General features: G+C 33.9%; 1 protein-coding gene and 1 long non-coding RNA gene across 8 annotated transcripts; one reads left to right on the top strand and one right to left on the bottom strand.

The window, feature by feature from the left end:
• The first annotated feature begins 5949 nt into the window (after positions 1-5949).
• On the top strand, positions 5950-11333 carry LOC136235704 (uncharacterized). 6 transcript variants are annotated; one of them, XR_010691898.1, is made up of 4 exons: positions 5950-9390; positions 9511-9659; positions 9755-9832; positions 11157-11333. It is a non-coding gene; the product is annotated as an uncharacterized lncRNA (long non-coding RNA). The 6 variants fall into 6 exon arrangements; XR_010691897.1 differs by having other exon boundaries at positions 5951-9390; positions 11176-11332; XR_010691896.1 differs by lacking the exon at positions 11157-11333 and adding an exon at positions 10113-11129 and having other exon boundaries at positions 5951-9390.
• Positions 11334-16779: 5446 nt separating this feature from the next.
• LOC136200704 (squalene epoxidase 3) lies at positions 16780-19272 on the bottom strand. Of its 2 annotated transcripts, XR_010673456.1 has the most exons (6): positions 19106-19272; positions 18606-18631; positions 17809-17920; positions 17504-17664; positions 17190-17345; positions 16780-17029 (listed from the first exon to the last, which is right to left on the bottom strand). XR_010673456.1 is itself a non-coding variant. In XM_065991126.1 (5 exons), exons 1-3 carry the CDS (start codon positions 19157-19159, stop codon positions 17576-17578), a joined length of 255 nt encoding a protein of 84 aa, XP_065847198.1. In that variant the 5' UTR covers positions 19160-19268; the 3' UTR covers positions 16780-17029; positions 17190-17345; positions 17504-17575. The 2 variants fall into 2 exon arrangements, 1 of the variants encoding a protein (XP_065847198.1); XM_065991126.1 differs by lacking the exon at positions 18606-18631 and having other exon boundaries at positions 19106-19268.
• Positions 19273-20469: the final 1197 nt, after the last annotated feature.

The raw sequence follows: 20469 nt of genomic DNA on the forward strand, positions 1-20469 counted from the left end.
AGTTGACAAAAAACAAAGACGACGAATAAAGTAGAAGCTGAGCAAATCTTCAGGACAGCATGAGAGATCCGTTCACTACACTAGTACAGAAATGCTTACTTGTGTCGCACTTTTTCAAGTTGTTGTGTCGCACTTTTGTGCGACACAACAGGGGTGCGACACAAGAACTTTGCATCGCTCTTGAGAGCGACACAAGTTACTCATCTGTTGTGTCGCACTTCTCCCGTGCGCGATACTATAGAGCATTAACTCTTGTGACGCGCTTCTAGAGTATGCGACACAACATATGATAATTCTTGTGTCACGCACCCTTGGAGCGCGACACAAGCTCTCCGATTAATCTGGTACACTTTGTATCGCTCCTTCCTCACGTGCGACCCAAAATATTGATATTTTTTAAAAAAAAAATTTACAAAATTTTCCAGCATCTAGCATAAAATTTACGTCATTTGCTACAGAAGAATCATATATTTCAGACGGAACCGGCCAATATATCTATAACGATGCAGAGCATAATTAATAAGTCAGGTATTACCAGCAAATTGCAGGTTTAATTTTAAGTGTTTTAACTATATATGCAACCCAATTGATTGAGATAACTAACACATAAGCTATGAACTGAAAAATAACGAGCTTTAATCAACATTGTGTGTCAGCCCATGATGTTTCAGAGTGAAACTAAGTTTTTAAGTCCCTTCATCACTACGAGGGACAAGTCAACAGGAGTATAAATTGCAAAATTACAAAGAAAACAATATACACTATCCATGTAGAAGCATTTAGAAGCATGAAATTAGATATTTCTATTCATGTTGCTAATCAGCTCCAAATATTGTTCATAGATTAGCCTTTCATCATTGAATGACTTGTAAAATCAGAAAATGATGCTTTATTTTCTTATACAGAACATAAGACATTGTGATTATCTATCAAGAAATGACGAAAGAACAATCTGTAACCATTTGAGACCACCTACATATATTCTATTTGGTCAATCTTTATAACAAGAAGAAACTCTGGACTGAAATTTGATTTTTAATCAATCAAATTTCAATATATCTGAATTAGTATCCTGGAAAATAACACTAAAATGTATAAACTGTCAAACCATTAATTAAGCATACTTCATTCCCCATTAGTTTATATCCTTTGAAAACTTCCATCCTTAAACCAATAGCAATTCATATAGTAAATCCAATCTTGAACCATGATATTCGTGAAAAACAACTAACAAATGCAGCATTTGATCATTAGGATTCAGAAGTTAATGTGTGACAGTCTGAGATCTGCAGTTCTTTAAATAACATCACTAGCACACTTACAATAAATTCAGACACCAGCAGGTTTCCATAGTCAAATTCCTTTTTGAACATGAAAATCTCATTTTTGAAAGAAGCAGAAAAAACCAAAAGAAAATTCTTAGACACAAATTAGAAAAAAAAACATTTATCTAAGATTCCCATAACAATCCATAAAGATAGCAAAAACATTTGAACAATAAACACCAAGGAAACCCAAGCTACATACATATGACTCATATTAGTAAACTCAGGCAACATATGTATGACCCATATAGAACCAACTAAAACTTTGTTTAAAGGCATAGGTACATAAAAGAAAGAGACATTGATGAAGGTGGAAGAGAAGAGCTCACTAGTTGTAGTGTCGGAGAAACTTCTCCCTTAACGCAACTTCAACTAGAAAGTTAGGTTTTCTGCTTCGGAGAAAATGTCCAGGATGAGTAGCGATTCAGGTTAGAGAAGATACGATTAGTGATTTAGGTGGGTATAAATTTCATGTTCGTGTGAATTTGGGTGGCACAAGCCATCGAATTGAGGTGTGGATGTGTCTGAGATTTGGGGGCAAAATTTAGGTCGAGGAAGCTTTGTGTTTTGTCTAAGCTTTCACGGTTTGGGGCAAAAATTTCAAATGAATTTCACGGTTTAGGGAAAAAAATTTGGAGGGATTGTTTGGAGGGAATACTAAATTTTGGGTAATTATTTGGGGTAAAAAATTTGGACCGATTGTTTGGGGGAATTCTAAATTTCGGAGTAATTATTTAAGGAAAATAGTGAGAATATAATGTATCATTAATATTATAGTTAAATAAAAGGGATAAGGTATCAAAATAGGCTTAAGGTTTTTGGGGAAGTACCAATTTAGGTTCAATGTTCAAAATAGCACCAATATAGGCTTAACGTTTACAACATAATATCAATTTAGGCTTAACATTTACAATATAGCAACAATTTAGGCCTCACGTACAAAATAACACCAATATAGGCTTAACGTTTACAAAATAATACGAATTTAAGCTTAACGTTTATAAAAATATATGCAAACTAAAAGTAATTGAATATCCACAATATTTCGAACACTAGTTAAAATAATATTGATACATATTAGTGTTCAAAATATTGTGGATATTCAATTACTTTTAGTTTGCATATATTACATGAGTCATGGAATTTAGGAGCCATGGAATGGTTGATGAAAAACAAATATAACATCTTAATGGGCAAGAATACTAATTAATTGTATTATAAAGAAAATAGAACTAAACAAAAAGATAACATATAAAATTAATAGGAAAAGAATATAATATGGTTAATTTAATTATGACGTTTAGCTTAAATTGGATATATTTTGTAAACGTTAAGCTTAAATTCGTACTATTTTGAAAACGTTAAACCTATATTGGTGCTATTTTGTACGTGAGGCCTAAATTGATGCTACATTGTAAACGTTAAGCCTAAATTGATATTATGTTATAAACATTAAGCCTATATTGGTGCTATTTTTTATTCTCATTAAATTTTTCTTATTAATACTCACTTTTCTTGTAGTGGAAATATACAAATCGACGTCGTTTTGCATCTAATAGAATTAAGAAAGATTATTTACATAAAAAGTGTTTCAATTTTGACACATCTCTTGCAACACTTTATAATTAGTGTTCTAAAATTTCAAAGTTATGTGAGTTTGACATGTCATTTGCAACATTCTATAAACCATGTTGCAAAAGATCCAAAAAAAAACATAAAAAATGCAACACATTACAAGCAACACATGTATTTTAGGTTGCAAAAGACCATCTATGGAACACATTAAATTTAAATTCCTTGATTTATTACATTAATGTGTTTGTTCAATGTTGAGTTTAATTGTTTACAAGACATTAAGATTAAAAAGCCCAAAGGCCCTTAAAGTGGAAGTCAAGCCCACGTCAACACATCAATCAAGACCATTCGGCCCAAGAGTTCAAAACGAAGTCGTATCAAGCAAAACGACGACTCAACAAAAGAAGGATCGAGAAGCCTTCGAAGCCAAAAGCTTCAAGTGGAAGCTGCTGAGTTGGACGACAATGCAGTCCGGACAGCGGCAGACAATGTTCAACTTCTAGACAAAGTATTTCTACTTTGGAAAAAGTTCAGAAGGCGCAGGAAGCTATCTCGTGGACTTTTCCTTAAATGTCGAAACATTCTGCTGTGGACTGACGAAGACAGAAGATTCAAGAATCCTATTGGCCAACGACGCTGAGCACACCCAGAGTGACAACGACAGGAAGCCGTTTCCCTCCAATGGTTATTTCGAAATTCGAAATGACCAGGTGCCTCAAGTGTCACTATATAAAGGCCATCCATTTGCTTCAATCGATGCAGATCTTCAATTAGTCGAAACGCTGACCAAATTCATACTTGACGTTTCTGTGAGAAAAGCAAAGCAAATACCTTACACCAATTTCTACATTATTATGTAAAAGTCTAGAGTGATTTTCAATCATCTAAAGTGTCTTAGCAATTGTTGTTTAGGGCAAACACTTTATCATTTCTAGAAAAATAGAAAGGAGAGGCTGAGTACTCGGTTATAGTACTCAGCGGTAGATATAGGAGTGAGTAGAGGTATAGAGGCAGGTACTCTTGTTATACTCAGCTTCTATCTGTAAAAGGCTGACTAAGTAAGAAACTCACGCTGAGTTAAGTCTACTAAGAAGCTGAGTTCAGGAATAGACTCTAAGTGTTATTTCCTGACTCGAGTAAAGAAGCAGACTTAGTCACAAGTTGACTAAGCTTGTGTCTTGAATCTACTTAGTGACGCTATGTAAACCTTTTGATAAGAAAAGAAGTCAGCCTTAACGGATAAAATTTAAAATAGTTCCTATCCCTTATTGGAACTAACTTGTCACGTTATAAGGGACCAACATCAACTATTTGAAAAATGTCTCACTAATGGCCAAAAGTATAAATTCAAAAATCGTTTAGTTACTCAAGGTGTTTATCATGTTTCGGACGGCTCAAAATTATGATCTTCTACATTGTTACTTGAAATGAATCATGTCTCATTGTTGATCTATTTGAGTGCTTGTTTTCGAATTTAATTTGGTTGAGGACAAGCAAAAGCTTAAATATTTGTTTTTCGTCAATGATTCCATGACTACTAAATTAAATATCCACAATATTTCGAAATATTGTGGATATTCAATTACTTTCATTAAGTTTAAATTCGTATTATTTTGTAAACGTTAAGTCTATATTGGTGCTATTTTGTACGTGAGGCCTAAATTGATGCTATATTATAAATGTTAAGTCTAAATTGATATTATGTTTTAAGTGTTAAGCCTATATATATTGGTACTATTTTGAAAGTTGAGCCTAAATTGGTACTTCCCCAAAAACCTTAGCCTATTTTGGTACCTTATCCCTATAAATTATGACTATGTTCGAAAATAAAAACATAGATGTTTTATTTTTATAAAATAGGATAAAGAGTTGTCACTTCAAATTTAATTTAATCTATTTTGACTATTAATTTTAAAGAATCGATAGAAACAAAAACTTAACATAGAAACTAGTAAATTATTTATCCAAATTAATCAAAAAGTATGCAAAAAGAAAAACCCATAATAATTTCACATAATGCAAAAACTTCAGGGTTTATGAAAAAACTTGTAAAAGTTGCTCCTACTTGAAGTGCATAACATTTTTAAAAACATTGATTATGAAGATGTTAAGAGTTCAGAAGTTGGCAGATTTGCTACTCCTAATACGAACCGGTCCTTACTGCACACCATAGATCGAAAAGGATTGTTTCAAACCATTGACTTTACAAAACCAATTGCTCCTGGTAACTGAATAAGCTTGTGTCTTTGAAAAAAAAAACTCTTTATCTGTTCATAGTGTTCTTGTTTTCCTACTAGGGTGATAACGAGCCTAGACATTGTTTGAGTATTTGAGGCATGTATTAGCAATTTGCTTAAGATAGGTGTCATTGTTTGTCTAACATATTTAAGACAGACTAGTTTGTTTTCTTAAGAATCTAATAAGACGTAATTGTTTGTCCAACAGTAATTGCTGCAGAATAGAACATATTAAATACAAACTTGAGGTATTCTTTAAGGGTGCGTTTGGTATGATGTAATGTAATCAAAGTTGTAATATAATCAAACTTGTAATGTAATGGAATGGAATGGTGATTCCATTACCATGTTTGGTAAAAAAAGTGATGAAATGTAATTACCATTACAATACTTATATTTGCTTAGTTAAATGTAATCGCAAAATTTTATTTACATAATTAAAATCAACCAAAAAAAACATGAAAATCGTGAAATTAGTATATAATTTTCCGTGTTTTCATAGTATTTTTTACATTTTTCTTATTTTTCATGTTTTTTTTTTTTTGCTTTTTTTTCGTTTTTAGGTTTCCTAGTTTTTGCGTTTTTGAGAATGATGAGAAGTGAAATTTGACAAATGAGAAGTTAGATGGAACTTTAAAGATAGAAATTAGGATTACTTATTGGGTGTAATGAGAATTCAATCCATTTTTTTATGTAATGGGGATCACAATAGTTGTTAAACAAAATTTAATCTATGGATTTCTCATTCCATTACAACAAAATTTTAAAATGCAACCAAACATAGTAATGACCCTTCAATGTAATGGGCATTCCATTAGAAAACTTATTACATCTTACCAAACGGGCCCTAACAGTTCACAAACATATAGTGCCAGCTTGCATTTCAGCATATAAGCCTATGATCTTTTGTTTTTAAAGCTAATCCTTAGAAACAGCCCAAATGCAAACCTTTTCTTTGAAAAGCCTAATAGAAGTCTTTTGAATAAATTCCTTAAGGTTTTTAACACACAAAACAAAATTGCTTCAAGCAAAGAAAGCAAATGGAGGTAGCAGAGACACCAACAGTTTGTTGGAACTCTCTTCAAACCGCAGCAAGTAGATTGTAGAGTCTAACAGATTGGCTCGCCAGACTAGGTCACCTTCAAAGAAGGGAGGTAGCAGAGACACCAACAGTGATTACTTGAGATTTTTAACAGTTTTATGAAGCTAACACTGGCGAGTGCTTTTAGCATCTTGCTTTTCACTTGAAATTACAACTTTAAATGTGGTTGCTTTGTTATTAATCAATTCCAAGACGCAAACGTCACCAACTTTCAAATGATTATCTTTTACAAATTTCCTCCAACCACGACATAGCCTAGCTACTTTAATTCCACTTATTTTTATCTCCACATATGCAACCGACCATGTTTTGTCGTCCACAGACTTCAGAGGTATATTTGCACACTCTTTGTTGATATATTTCTTGGCAAAGCTAGCGGGTATAACCTGCACAAAACATAAAGGAAAGAAATGATAATCTTTTCATTTTTGTTGTTGTCTAAAAGTCCAACATGTTTTTCATTTTGTATTTCAATTTAAAATAATTTTAGAGTTAGGGTAATGTTAGGTTAAGTTGTTCAAGTGGACCAATTTATACATAAATTTCAAAGAAATAAAATGATGAGATAAATGTTTACCAAGAAATTATTAACATAGGATGACTGCATTATAATCATGAATGATGGAATTTCCGATTGGAAATTAGCAATTCCTCTTTCAACAGCCCTCCTTTGTCTTCCTTTATCAGTTTAATATATGAGTAAAGTGAGAAGAAGAAGAAGAAGAAGAAGATTAAATACTAACCAGCTTGTGTTGAGTTAGGGAATCAACAACAATGAACTTGAAAAAATGAGGTCTCTGATCTGCTTTAAACAGTAACCTTCTGTTATTGTTCTTAGAGCAAGAGGCCATTCTTGAACAGCTTCAGCACTTCAAGTTGAGAGTAAATTGGAACTAATTTTCAAACAATAAAAATATTTTACTAGACAAAGTATTATATCAAATCAGAATTTGGGGAAAAAGTGAGTAGATTATATAGGAAGCTAAATGTAGAGTATGAAAAATATGTGGATTGAAATGTGGACCAATTGGAATAGTTGTGTAGAGGAGTAAAAATCTTTAAACAGTCACAATTCTTTTTAAATTTTGAATGATGGTTATTGAAAATTAAATTTCACTAAAAGAATTAAATGAATTTAATTTCAATTGACTAATTCATTGTCTCTGAATTTTCTACCTATATCACAATACTAGTCAATGCTTTTTGAAGAACCAATTTTTTTTATTTCTTTAACTTAAATCAGATGAATTAGGTGGTCAAAATCAATGTGATAACTCTATTAATTAATCTATCTATCTATCTATATCTATACTATATACTAATTCCTTAGATAAATTGCTGATGTGTCAGTTTCTTAATATATCATTTGCTGACGTGTTTTTTTCTCAAAATTAGTCTTTTTTTTTTCTTTTTTTCTCTCCTATTTCTAAAGAATATCTCTACTACTGTTTATGCCCAGCGGTTTGTATCATACGCCTACATAGAAAACCGCTCTTCAACTTTTATTCCCAGTTATTTCTTCTCCACGTTCTTTCAACTTTTACATAGACAACCGCTCTTCTCTATATGATCATCACCCATCTTCATGAAACTCAAAATTTCCCTGCCCAGAACCCTTATTGCCACCAATTCGCTCAAAACCTCCATCAATTACGAGGGTTTGTGGTGCTTCTTCTCTTCCTCTGGAATTTGAGGATGGGTTTGGTAAATTATTTGGCGTTTCTCACCGATGAGTTTGCTTTTATCTATCCTTGCTATATGTCTATCTTATTTTTTTCCATTGATTTTGTTTTTTTCTTATGATTCTTATGGGTTTTCTTTCTTGCTTTCTAAAACGACACCATGTGTTGTTTGTGCTGTTTCCTAACCCCTTAACCTTCCATTCTCTTTATGTGTTTGGATACTCATTCTTCTAATTGATGTTATTAGGTTTCTCTCTCGCTCATTTAGATGCAGGTAATGTTTTTTTTTCGCTTTCATTTTCTGTTATTGAGCAATGCTTATGTAAAATCGATTGTGTATGGGTAATTCTGGTAGTTCTTTCTTTCTTAGTTTTTAGGGTTTTTTTTTGTGTTTGTTTGCGCTCTTCTCTATATGATCATAACCCATCTTCATGAAACTCAAAATTTCCGTGCCCAGAACCCTTATTGCCACCAATTCGCTCAAAACCTCCATCAATTACGAGGGTTTGTGGTGCTTCTTCTCTTCCTCTGGAATTTGAGGATGGGTTTGGTAAATTATTTGGCGTTTCTCACCGATGAGTTTGCTTTTATCTATCCTTGCTATATGTCTATCTTATTTTTTTCCATTGATTTTGTTTTTTTCTTATGATTCTTATGGGTTTTCTTTCTTGCTTTCTAAAACGACACCATGTGTTGTTTGTGCTGTTTCCTAACCCCTTAACCTTCCATTCTCTTTATGTGTTTGGATACTCATTCTTCTAATTGATGTTATTAGGTTTCTCTCTCGCTCATTTAGATGCAGGTAATGTTTTTTTTTCGCTTTCATTTTCTGTTATTGAGCAATGCTTATGTAAAATCGATTGTGTATGGGTAATTCTGGTAATTCTTTCTTTCTTAGTTTTTAGGGTTTTTTTTGTGTTTGTTTGTTTTTTCATTTTGGGTTCTGCGGATAATATAGATTAGAAGAGAAATTTTACAGTTTTGGACCTTTGATTATGTTGCTCATGCCTCAAAGATTCCATTTTTCGACAGTAAGGTCTTTGTTGAGTTTGGTTGCGGATGGTTGAATTTGGGAAAGAATGAGTTCTAGGTTTTATGGTGAACTTGATGAACCAAAGTTCCGTTCATGCTTAATTTGAGTGGGATTTTGATTTTTCTGGGAGTTTGTTTACCTTTGCTCAACATGGAAAAAGATCAGTTGATAGTATCTTTCCACGGGTTAAAGTATGAATCCTGTTTTTGATCTGTATTTATCTATGTTTATGTTCAAATTTTATTGAGAAATTACTAACCCTTTTTGTTTTTGATTTTGTGTTTATCTATGTTTTCTGTTTCCATAGGAATTGTTGGTTCAGTGGAATTGTTGGAGATGATTTGGCCAAATTAGTATCTGGGCAACGCTTCTCATATTATAATTTCTTCCACTCGCCATATTATCTCTACGCTTCTTCCAAAATGCAGTTTCAAAGGTGAGTTTCTTCAACTTCTATCTATTTTTTAGCCCTCTTCATTATCTCTCTTCATTGATTTCTTTCTCTAATTTGTGAATTTAATTGACTCCTCTTTCTGAACTGGGTATTGCTGAATAGGGATCTCTTTGTATCGTTTGCTCTTGCTGAAATCGTTTGCTATTTCTGAATTGGGATCGCCTATCCGCTGTTTCTATGGTAACTTTTTTGGTTGGAACAAGAGGGGTAAGAGCCCAGAAAAACCAAAGGACCTACAACCGATTTCTATGGTAACTGCTATTCTCTAATTTGTGAATTTAATTGACTCCTCTTTCTGAACTGGGTCACCTAAAATCGTTTGAAATCGTTTGCTATTTCTGAACAGGGATCGCTTTGTATCGTTTTCTCTTGCTGAAATCCTTTGCTATTTCTGAACCGGGATCACCTATCCGCTGTTTCTATGGTAACTGCTATTCTCTAATTTGTGAATTTAATTGACTCCTCGATTGTCTTTCTTCTTTTTAATCATTGAGTTACGATTGGTTACATATTCTAATTTTTTATTGTTTGTTTTTCTTTTCTGCATGTTCTATCTTTGTTGTGGAAGTTGTTCTTATGAAGGATCGTTACCTTGATTAGGATTTGTGCTACTTTCTTGTGCTTTGCGTGTGGATTGTTTGTTTGATTGTGATTTCCTATGAAAACATTTAAGATTCAAATATCTCTGTTCCTGCAATTTGCAGAATGATGATGGCTATTCTACATTTAAGTTATAAGAGATCCTGTTTAGATAATATTAATTCCGGGAAGAGGTAATATTAATGAAATATTAATTCCCAATAGAGAAACTTTGTTCTGTTCCCTATGTAGTGTTTGCAGTTCTAGAAATTCATCTGAGGATGCAGATGAAGTTGGTCTTTTTTTTTTTGTATTTGGGATGGCTAATAATCATGTTTATGATACATAACAGTAGCTTCGCCAAACAGCCATTTAGTTTCCACCACCACGGGTCTTTATGTATCAGATGATATCTGATGAAATTTGATAAAATTACAAAACAAAAATAGAGATTTGGGAAATGTGGAATTTTGAAACTATTGTAAATTTTCATATGTTTGGTACAATTTTACACTTGAACCTCGATAACAGAATGAGACACATTATTCATATTATCCTGTTAAGTTCTGTTCCTAACGGATTAATATGAATGGCGTGTCCAATCCGTTATCGATGCCTAAATTGGTACCATTTTTTAAACGTTAAGCTTATATTGGTTCTATTTTGTACGTTGAACCTAAATTAATATTTCCCAAAAATCATAAAGTATACAAATATATCCCGTTAAGTTCTGTTCCTAATGGATTAATATGAATGGCGTGTCCAATCCGTTATCGAGGCCTAAATTGGTACCATTTTTTTAAACGTTAAGCTTATATTAGTTCTATTTTGTACGTTGAACCTAAATTAATATTTCCCAAAAATCATAAAGTATACAAATTTTTCCTGTTAAATTCTGTTTCTAACGGATTAATATGAATGGCGCGTCCAATCCGTTATTGAGGCCTAAATTAGTACCATTTTTTAAAACGGTAAGCTTATATTGGTTCTATTTTGTACGTTGAACCTAAATTAATATTTTTCAAAAATCATAAAGTATACAAATTTATACAAACTATTTCAGGTTTATTTAAAATTTTTGAAGGTTGGAATACCTGTCATATTACTACGTAATATAGATCAAAATTGGATAAAAAATTACATTCCTCAGCTTGCTTTGACTCCATCAGATATCAAATTACCTTTCAGATTTCAAAGAAGACAATATCCTTTGGTTGTATGTTTTGCAATGGCAATAAATAAAAGTCAAGGACAATCACTAGCACATGTTGGATTATATCTTCCACGTCCAGTATTCAGCCATGATCAAATGTATGTGGCAGTCTCGAGAGTTACTAACAAAAAAGGAATTCAAAGAAGTATTGAATAATATTGATTGAATCATTCATCATTCATTATACAGTATTCAGTAGATTAAATTATAATAATTATAGATATATTACATTTTAATATATATAATTCTGAATAGCTACGAATGTCAATAAAAAGAATAAAACGACCGTGCAAAGCACGGGTCTAAAACTAGTTCTTAAATATATGTGTTGGATCAAATAAATAACTTTCTGTAAATACAGATGACTCTTTGTGAAACAATACAACTCTTGATAAATACAGAAATGACTCTTGAACAATACAATGTACCAAATTAAAGACTCCATTAATTATAAGTTTATTATTTCAACAATATGTAGAATGCACTGATGGAGATCTGTCACTTTGCACGGGCTATATGCAACTTGTTCACACAAAAATGTGTAAATAATAAGTTTGCTTAGTTTCTAAAACATTGGTTTAGACATGACTAACCGGGTGAAAATTACATTAGATGATTTTAATCTCCATTGTAAGAATTTAGTGAGCCTAGATTGACCAAATTCACTTTGGTAGTAATTGACCATGTAAAACTTACTATAGACCAGTGGTTAGACATAATTGATATTTGAAATTTCTGATGTGAGAGTTCAAATAGCAGTCAAACTAATATTTTCAAATTTTCAGTAATGTATAGCTAAAATTTATTTTGCTTGGAAATATTAAGATTACATTTATACCATTTTATTTATTAGGGTCAAATTTGGCCCTTATATATTTTTTTATAAAACAGCAAGGTTGAATATGGATCATGGATCCTTTGAATTTAGAGCTGAAAAACTTATTGACCACTTTAAGAAAGTTTAGGGACCAATAGATCAGTTTAAGAATATTCAAAGGGCTTATTTGTGTCTTTCAAAAACTTTTTCAAAATACATGGAGCATTTGAATTTTTTAAACAAATACATGAGAATAAAAATGTATTAAGCAAAAAACAAATGCAATGAACTAACTATAATTTGAAAAGTGCAGGTATTTATAAATGAAATTAAAAAGCGTCAATGTGGCCAATTAAGTGATCGGTTTTTACGATGAAGAATGTGATACAGGATTTTTTTGAGATAATTCTTTATCTATAAAGTGAACTGTTGTTGGCCTTCTAAACATATTTGAAGTAGTACATGTGTTTCAATTTGTTCAAATTTATTCTTATAAAACATGTAGCAATAGTAGATTATCATGTCACATTATTAATCATATGTTTATGCGCCTAATGAAAGATTCTTAAAATTTAGTTGGTCAACAGGTTTTATGGACATTTCAAAGGATTCAATATGTATGTAGTCTTTTTGTTTTATAAATTAAAGAAAAAATAATGAATAAAACAAAATAGAGGCAAGATAATCGTATAACAAAAAAACGAATATCATTTTGTGTAAATTGTAGATAAACAAAACTATAACATTTCATTTTTTAGGAAAAATGGTGCTACTTTCAGAATTTGTTTAAGCAGTTACATATACAAATAAAAATAATAACATTAATTTTATGAACTTTAAATAATGGTCTAGATTCCATATATACATTGGGAGTAGGTGAAGGTTACTAGATCTGTATATATAGAGTGGGGGTTGATGAGTGGTTGTGTTCAATGTATATTATACACCTTGTTGAAAAAAGAAGAGAAAATTATCTCCATGGCTACTCTGGCCAAGATTGCACATGTCGCCGGCAATAACCAAAGAGAAGGAGGAGGTGTTTCCTCTCTTAGCTATTGTTGATCGCCCGTGACATTTTGCAATTTTAGCCATTAGAGTAGTCTTTATTTGGCGAAATTTAACAGATCTGAGGAGGACCATTTTCAACAATCAAATCTGGAGCCAAAACCAAGGTGAGTTGTAGTTTGTTTGAGTGCAGTATGATGTTTATAAATCTTCAAGGGTTTGAGTGTATAAAATTAACCGTTATCAAGGTTATTTTGTTGTTGCAGATTCAAACAAAATAAATCAATAAACCAGATTCATAGGTTGCATTCACAGAAAGGTTTTGGGAAGCAAAGAGTACTAAATACATTAGTATTGGACTTTGTTTTCTTTTTTCTTTTTTCCGTTTCTGATGTCCTTATTTGAATAGATCTTATTTTTCATTCTTCAATGGGAAATCAAGCTTTTTTTATTGTTTTGGTTTTTTTTTTTTTGCCAGCCAATTAAATCTTGTATGTATGTTTGTTTATTCAATAGATTGGATTTTGAATCGAAGGATTATAGTGGATTCATTAGACTTATTTACTGAACCGGTGGAATTTGACATCTTAATCTTTCTTAGAAAAAAGGGATGAAACATATAATGATTTTCAATCCAATTAGATTTCTTCTTCTTTTAAATTTATTGTCTGTTTTAATTCAAACTTTTATTATTGACAATTCAATTAGGTTATTCTTGAAGTTTCTTTTTTTTTTTTCTTTTTTTTGCAATTCATAGGTTATAGAAGAAATTTAAATCCTAATGTAACATTAAAATGTAATTTTTTTAAGGATTAAAATGCACTTTGAATAAATCTCTAAGTGCAAGTATATAATCCCACAATTCCACTGTTTTCCATCTTAAAGACCTACAAGAAATTGAAAATAGTGGAAACATCACTAAAACAATTTTAATGGTCTATATGCAATGAATTCAATTTTGATTCATGCATATTTTCTAAGGTTGACAAATTGACATTTTTCTTATTATATATAATATAATAATTGGATATTATCACCCAACCAAAACATGTATATGGAAATAACTCACTTTCCTAAGGAGACGATGGTATAAATATGATATTAATTATTTGTCAAAAATATATATATGTACAACAGTGTAATTATTAAAACAAATTTAGTGGTTTAAATTCAATGAATTCAATTTTATGTTTAAAGGTGTTCTTTTGAAATCAAGGTCGGGACCAGCAGGACAAGAAGTCAGACCCCGAGACCTACAAACCCAATATCATAAATAAAAATATAAGTCTTACAGCAAGAGAGGGAAAAAATTAAAGGAAACTAAATTGAGGAGCATTACATCTAGAATGAAGGAATGGAAAAAACTTGGTGAGGCCGGCCACCAGCAAATGCCAGAGGCAGTAACTCCGTAGCAGGTAAGGGCGTCGGCAGCTTGATTTCCTTGTCTGAAAATGTGCCAAGTACTGATTTCCATTTCCAGGGGACTGCATCAGATCTATGTCGAATTAAGTTCACTACATGAGTTGAGTCAGATTCAACCCATAATTTGAGCCAACCTCTTTCCCACGCTAGGTCCATTGCAAAAATAACTGCGAGAATTTCAGCTATGTAAGCAGGAGCCGAGGCAATTGGGAAGGCGAAGCAACCACAAGCGAACCCACCCATGGATCAAAAAATTCCTCCGGCACCAGCAGCTCCTGATGGGCTCAAGCAAGAACTGTTAGTGTTCACTTTTACCCAATCGAGCGGAGGCGGGATCCAGCGGACGCAGATGATTTTTGGAGCTCGAGATGTAATCAGTTGCACAGTTAGATGTTGAAGAGTCTGGTAGTCATATGTTTAAAGGAAATTTGGTTAAAAGGGTTGGGAAGGGTCAAGCCTAACGGGGCTTGACATATAATTATGAGCAAATTATATCCTAGTCTAGTTACAATATTGTATTGTTATATTTTTTATATTGTTATATAATTAAGGTCACCAGATATTTTTATTTTTAAAATTCATATGTTTCCATGAAATCCTTGCATCTTTCCATCAACTCTGCAGTGGTCCTAGGCTTACGTCTGATCAGATCCTCTTGCAAGCTTTTTCAAGTCGTATTCTTTATCACTGCCTCTACAGCTATGGAGACATCCACGTCCACCACCCGGATGCACAACTTGTTAAACTTATTGACATAATCTCTGAGAGACTCGTCCTCCTTTTGCTTTAACTCAAAGAGCTTTCGCGATGAAACAATGGGTGGAATACTCCCTGCGAACTTTGCACAAAACTCGCTACTCAACTGATTCCAGCTATCAATTGACCCTAGCGGGAGAGATTGGAACCAATCATACGCTGGTCCTTTTAGTGTGGTTATGAACATTCGACACAAGACTGCTTCACTATACGATACTTCCTCGCATGGGTCTCAGGAGTATCTTCCCCTGAATAGATGGGTATGTTTGGGATTTTGAATTGCCTATCAGTTTCCACATCTTCGATCCGCCTTGTGAAGGGAGATTCTCTATTAGCAAAAGGATTATGTCTTGCATTCTCTTCATTCTGCCTACGCATTTCTTCCCGGATTTGCTCAGTTAAGAAATTGGGATCCATTCTTGAGCGTCTCCTACTATGGGATCTACTCTGTTGAGAGGAAGAGGAGCTAGATTCTGATGAAAGATCTGATGGTGACCTTCTACCACCTCTGCCTCGTCCTCTTGGTGGTGGACGTCCGCCTCCTCCTTGCTCTGGTGGCGGCTGTGGTATCTCCTGGCGAGGTGATCCAGCTCGGCGTCCGCCCCCTTCTCGCTCTAGGGTGGTGGTGACCTTCCTTGGCGGGGTGATCTAGCTCGGTGTCTACGGTGGGAACGAGATCTAGATCGTCTTTGCTTACGAGATCTGGTCCGCCTTTTGTGCTTGCGATCAATACGTCCTGTTGAAACACCTTTCCACAAGATTTTGATTTGACAAAATCATCCATGATTAAGAGACAATTAAATTTAAGTGCTTTGATTTAATTGTACTAATCTGTTTGTTCAATGTTGAGTGTAAACTTAAAATACAAAAAGATACAGAAAGTAAGACAGGATGAAGTCAGCATGAAATCAAAGAACAAAATGAGTAAGATTGAACTCAGTATCAAAAGAATAGAAGCCTGAAGTTCAACCAAGGTAAGTGGAATGGAACTCAGCATCAGAAGTCCTCTCACTAGTTGTCGTGCAAAACAAAACTGACTAAAAGAGAACTCAGCATAGAAGTTGACAAAAAACAAAGACGACGAATAAAGTAGAAGCTGAGCAAATCTTCAGGACAGCATGAGAGATCCGTTCACTACACTAGTACAGAAATGCTTACTTGTGTCGCACTTTTTCAAGTTGTTGTGTCGCACTTTTGTGCGACACAACAGGGGTGCGACACAAGAACTTTGCATCGCTCTTGAGAGCGACACAAGTTACTCATCTGTTGTGTCGCACTTCTCCCGCGCGCGATACTATAGAGCATTAACTCTTATGACGCGCTTCTAGAGTATGCGACACAACATATGATAATTCTTGTGTCACGCACCCTTGGAGCGCGACACAAGCTCTCCGATTAATCTGGTACACTTTGTATCGCTCCTTCCTCACGTGCGACCCAAAATATTGATATTTTTAAAAAAAAAAATTTACAAAATTTTCCAGCATCTAGCATAAAATTTACGTCATTTGCTACAGAAGAATCATATATTTCAGACGGAACCGGCAATATTCATTACATACCTCAGTCCAAAACACCATAAAAATAATTTAGAATTTCATTTCTAATTTGTGGTCAACAAAAAATTACAATGGGTAAAAGCAAAGCTACACAATTTCTTAGAGCCACAACGTTCTTCAAATAGCTTGTCATTTCGCCATTTGAAATAGAAGGAACCTTCTGGCTAAGTACATCAACCAGACAGCGAACTTCTGTACTACTCCATGATTTGCATAAGGAAGTTGACAATTCTCCAGGACCAACCCAACAAAACAAAAAGGCACATCAACCTGTAGAAAATATGAGAAATTAAAATTAATTTAGAGAACGTCTCACATACTCATAATATAGTAATAATAAAGGTGAAATTTTTTAGGAAAGATAACAAGCACCTCCAAAAAATCCTAAACTAATGATCCACTATTATTCTACAAGATCATGATTTATCACCTTAGGGTTGCAAAGAGAGCGAAGCATCCATCACAAACAATTGTCAAAGGTGCAAAAGCATTGAGCTCTTCACCGGTTTTTGTTTTGTACTGCACTCCTTTGATTGTCCCTTGCTCTTCAAGAAGAGAACTAACAGTTCCTTGCTCCAATTGTACACTAGGTAAAGAAAAACAAAGTTTAGATAAATCACATTTGAATTATGATCACAATATACAACTTGATAATGCATAAGGTCTTTTCTTCTAAAGACAAGCAAGAAGTTACTAATGTCATGATTTTAAGACCAATTCAAAGTTACACGATAATGAACATACTTGGGAAGGGATGCATCTTTTCCCCGCATCCTCTGTATAAAATGACCATTGTGAAAGCTCCTTCCCGCTATATCAGAATGGAACTTTTCCAAGGGATAAGCAAGTTGGGTATGTTTTCCATCCTTGAAAAGAGCATAACCAAACACCTTCTTCCACACAATCTGCAAAAAATGTCATGGTTGCTTAAGCAAGTGGCCCTACTATAATATGAATGCAGGATATAGGCGTAACCAGACCATTATCAATGCATTTAAAATCAAACATAGTAGTAGTAGCTTTAGAAAACTGTTTTTTTTCTATGATACCTTCAAGTTCCAACTCAATTAACTTCAGGTAACCGCCTGGTTGTAGCAACTCGCCAACAATTCTGTCAGGTTCAGTCAAGTATCTTTCAGTGACATGCACTCGACGCCCCTCCTGTTTTCCAAATCAACAATTAGTAACTCATGTTAGAAGCTCTCATGAAATCCTATGTGAAAGAAGTAATCCGATGCAACAGACAAAATCAATCATTGCGCTAACTAACTAGAAGAAAACAAGAAGAACGATGAAACTCTGGCAAAGCACATCCTCTATTTATCAGATATATATGAAGAAAAAAAATCAATGGAACTCCACAGCAACAAGCCAGACTATGCATTTGATGGTAAGTCCATGGCTTGCTGATCAGAAAATAATAAACAAAAAGGTAATGGACTCAGCAACATTAAGGATTTTATTCCTTTTCCAGTTAATATTTCAATCCCAGTTTGTCCTACCCAAGCATTAATTCATTAGTTCTAGATTGATAAATTATGCAACAACTAATGTTTCATAAGATAAGACATCAAAATTCAGTACAGGTGGACTTAAAAACCCAACCCCCCAAAAAGAGAGACTTAAAGACTCCAAAAAGCCAAAAAGACAGATCAGCAAATTGCATCATAAATAATTTTCCCTTTCAGGAGATAAGATAAACTTTAGGATGCCAGATTTTATTTGTTAAAATTTACAAAAGGCAGTCCTCTAGAAAAAAATACAAAAAAAAAAACCAAGTAGGCTGCTATTCAACTGCAAATAATTAAGAAACCCCAAGTTGGTCATGTAGAATAGTTGAATTTACCTCCATCCCATGGAGTATCATCAGGTCTGCAATTCAACAAATTTAGAGCATAAGTGCAACTATATCACTTCATCTCTAGTATCAAATTATCATTTAACTGAATCTAAATTTTAAATTTTAAAACTTAAAATATATATTGTAACATCAAATTATTTCGATTCCGTACATAGATAGAGGGAAAGTAAAAGTAAACTATTATAAAACGGTCAATGAGTAATTGTTCTACTAATTGAAGACTTTTCATACACTAAAATTTAATCTAATATCATCGTATAAAACCAGTACAGGATATTGAATATGAGTAGATTAGATTAGATTAACTAGTGGATGGGCTGAATAAAATAAAAAAACTAGTTTGGAGTTGGCATTTTCTAGATAAGCTTACAAAAGTCAATGGTGTATATACAATTACAAGTGGCATTTTCTAGATAAGCTTACAAAAGTCAATGGTGTAACGAAACATATTTGAACTAAACACAGGGATATATTGATCAGTTGACCTGTTTATTTCCTCTTGAACCAAGATGTGGTGTTGCAGCTGTTATAAAGTTCATGGGTTCCAATCCAGCAATTCTGACTTAATCATGGCATGGCACTGAATTCAAATTTTCTTTAGTTAAGGATTTTCTATAAGAACTTGAAAAAACCATTTTCTGTGACTCTTGATACAAACTTGCAACAGCATATCTCGCAACAAGACCACCTAATGAGTGAGCCACAAAGGAGATCCTCTGCACCTGAGGCTTATTTTTTTTATAACAGTCAACACTTGCATCAGATGTCGCTTAAGAACTCAAAGCACATATGGGATCGCTTGTAGCCTTGAAGGCCTCTTGATGACCCGCGAAGCCAAACCGGGCCGAATTCATTACACGGGCCCAGCCCATACTTAGACCCATGGTCTAGGATCGGATGGGACCCGAATAGAGCCCGAATAGAGGAAGCGGGTGAAGTAAGTAACTGCCCCGAATTCCTAAATGGAGCATCAAAACTCCCACTCAGAACAAACGATACCACGTTTGTTGCCACGAAAGCCACGAAAGGGACATGGCCTAAAAAGGAGTAACCGCCCTCTGAACGTGGCCTGGAAGGAGTAACCGCCCTCGGCGGTTACTTAAGAACACTTATAAAAAGCCATAAGGCCAAAGGGGAGAGGTACGTTCACATTTTTCCCCGTAATGCTATTATTACCAACCTTCATACAAAGAACTGACTAGATCGTCGGAGAGTTTTCCCGGAGATCCCGTCTCCGGTTCTGTTTTGCAGGTAACTGATGCGTCCCCACCTAAGGTTAGAGATGGGAACTCACTAAGGGATAAGTGTACCCCGTCGTTATCAAGTAATAAATTTCTGGGTTTAAGTCCAGGTTATCGTCCACAGGATTTATTTCTGCAAGTACCGAATTACTAAGTCTCGGATGTTATCTAGGCTTAAGGGGTTTGAGTTGGTTTTGTTTAATTAATCTACTCCTAGGTTGGTTTGCACTAATCCTAACTAGATTATCTAATTCTGACTAAGTTATTCTAACCCTAACTAAATTACTCTACCCCTAATTGATCTTTTACCAAAGCAATTAACTGAATGAACATGAAGGAATACGATGATAACAATGATAGAGTGTTTAAGCAATTGAATTGAAACTAAGTCGCTTATGTCCAAGGCGATTAACCCGACCTATCCTCCTAAAGTCCCTAGTTCGTGATTCCCTTGTAAGGCCGAAACTAGCTCTAAGGCTCAGTAATTTGGGCTTAATCTTCTATAGGGTCGTCAATCCTATAGGCACTGACTAGGTCAGATTCAGCTCGCAATATGTGCCAACCTAATTTTGGGATTATCGAATGAGTTAAACCAATCAGACAAAGCG

This window comes from Euphorbia lathyris, chromosome 7 (assembly GCF_963576675.1).
Source record: "Euphorbia lathyris chromosome 7, ddEupLath1.1, whole genome shotgun sequence".
NCBI lineage: Eukaryota > Viridiplantae > Streptophyta > Magnoliopsida > Malpighiales > Euphorbiaceae > Euphorbia > Euphorbia lathyris.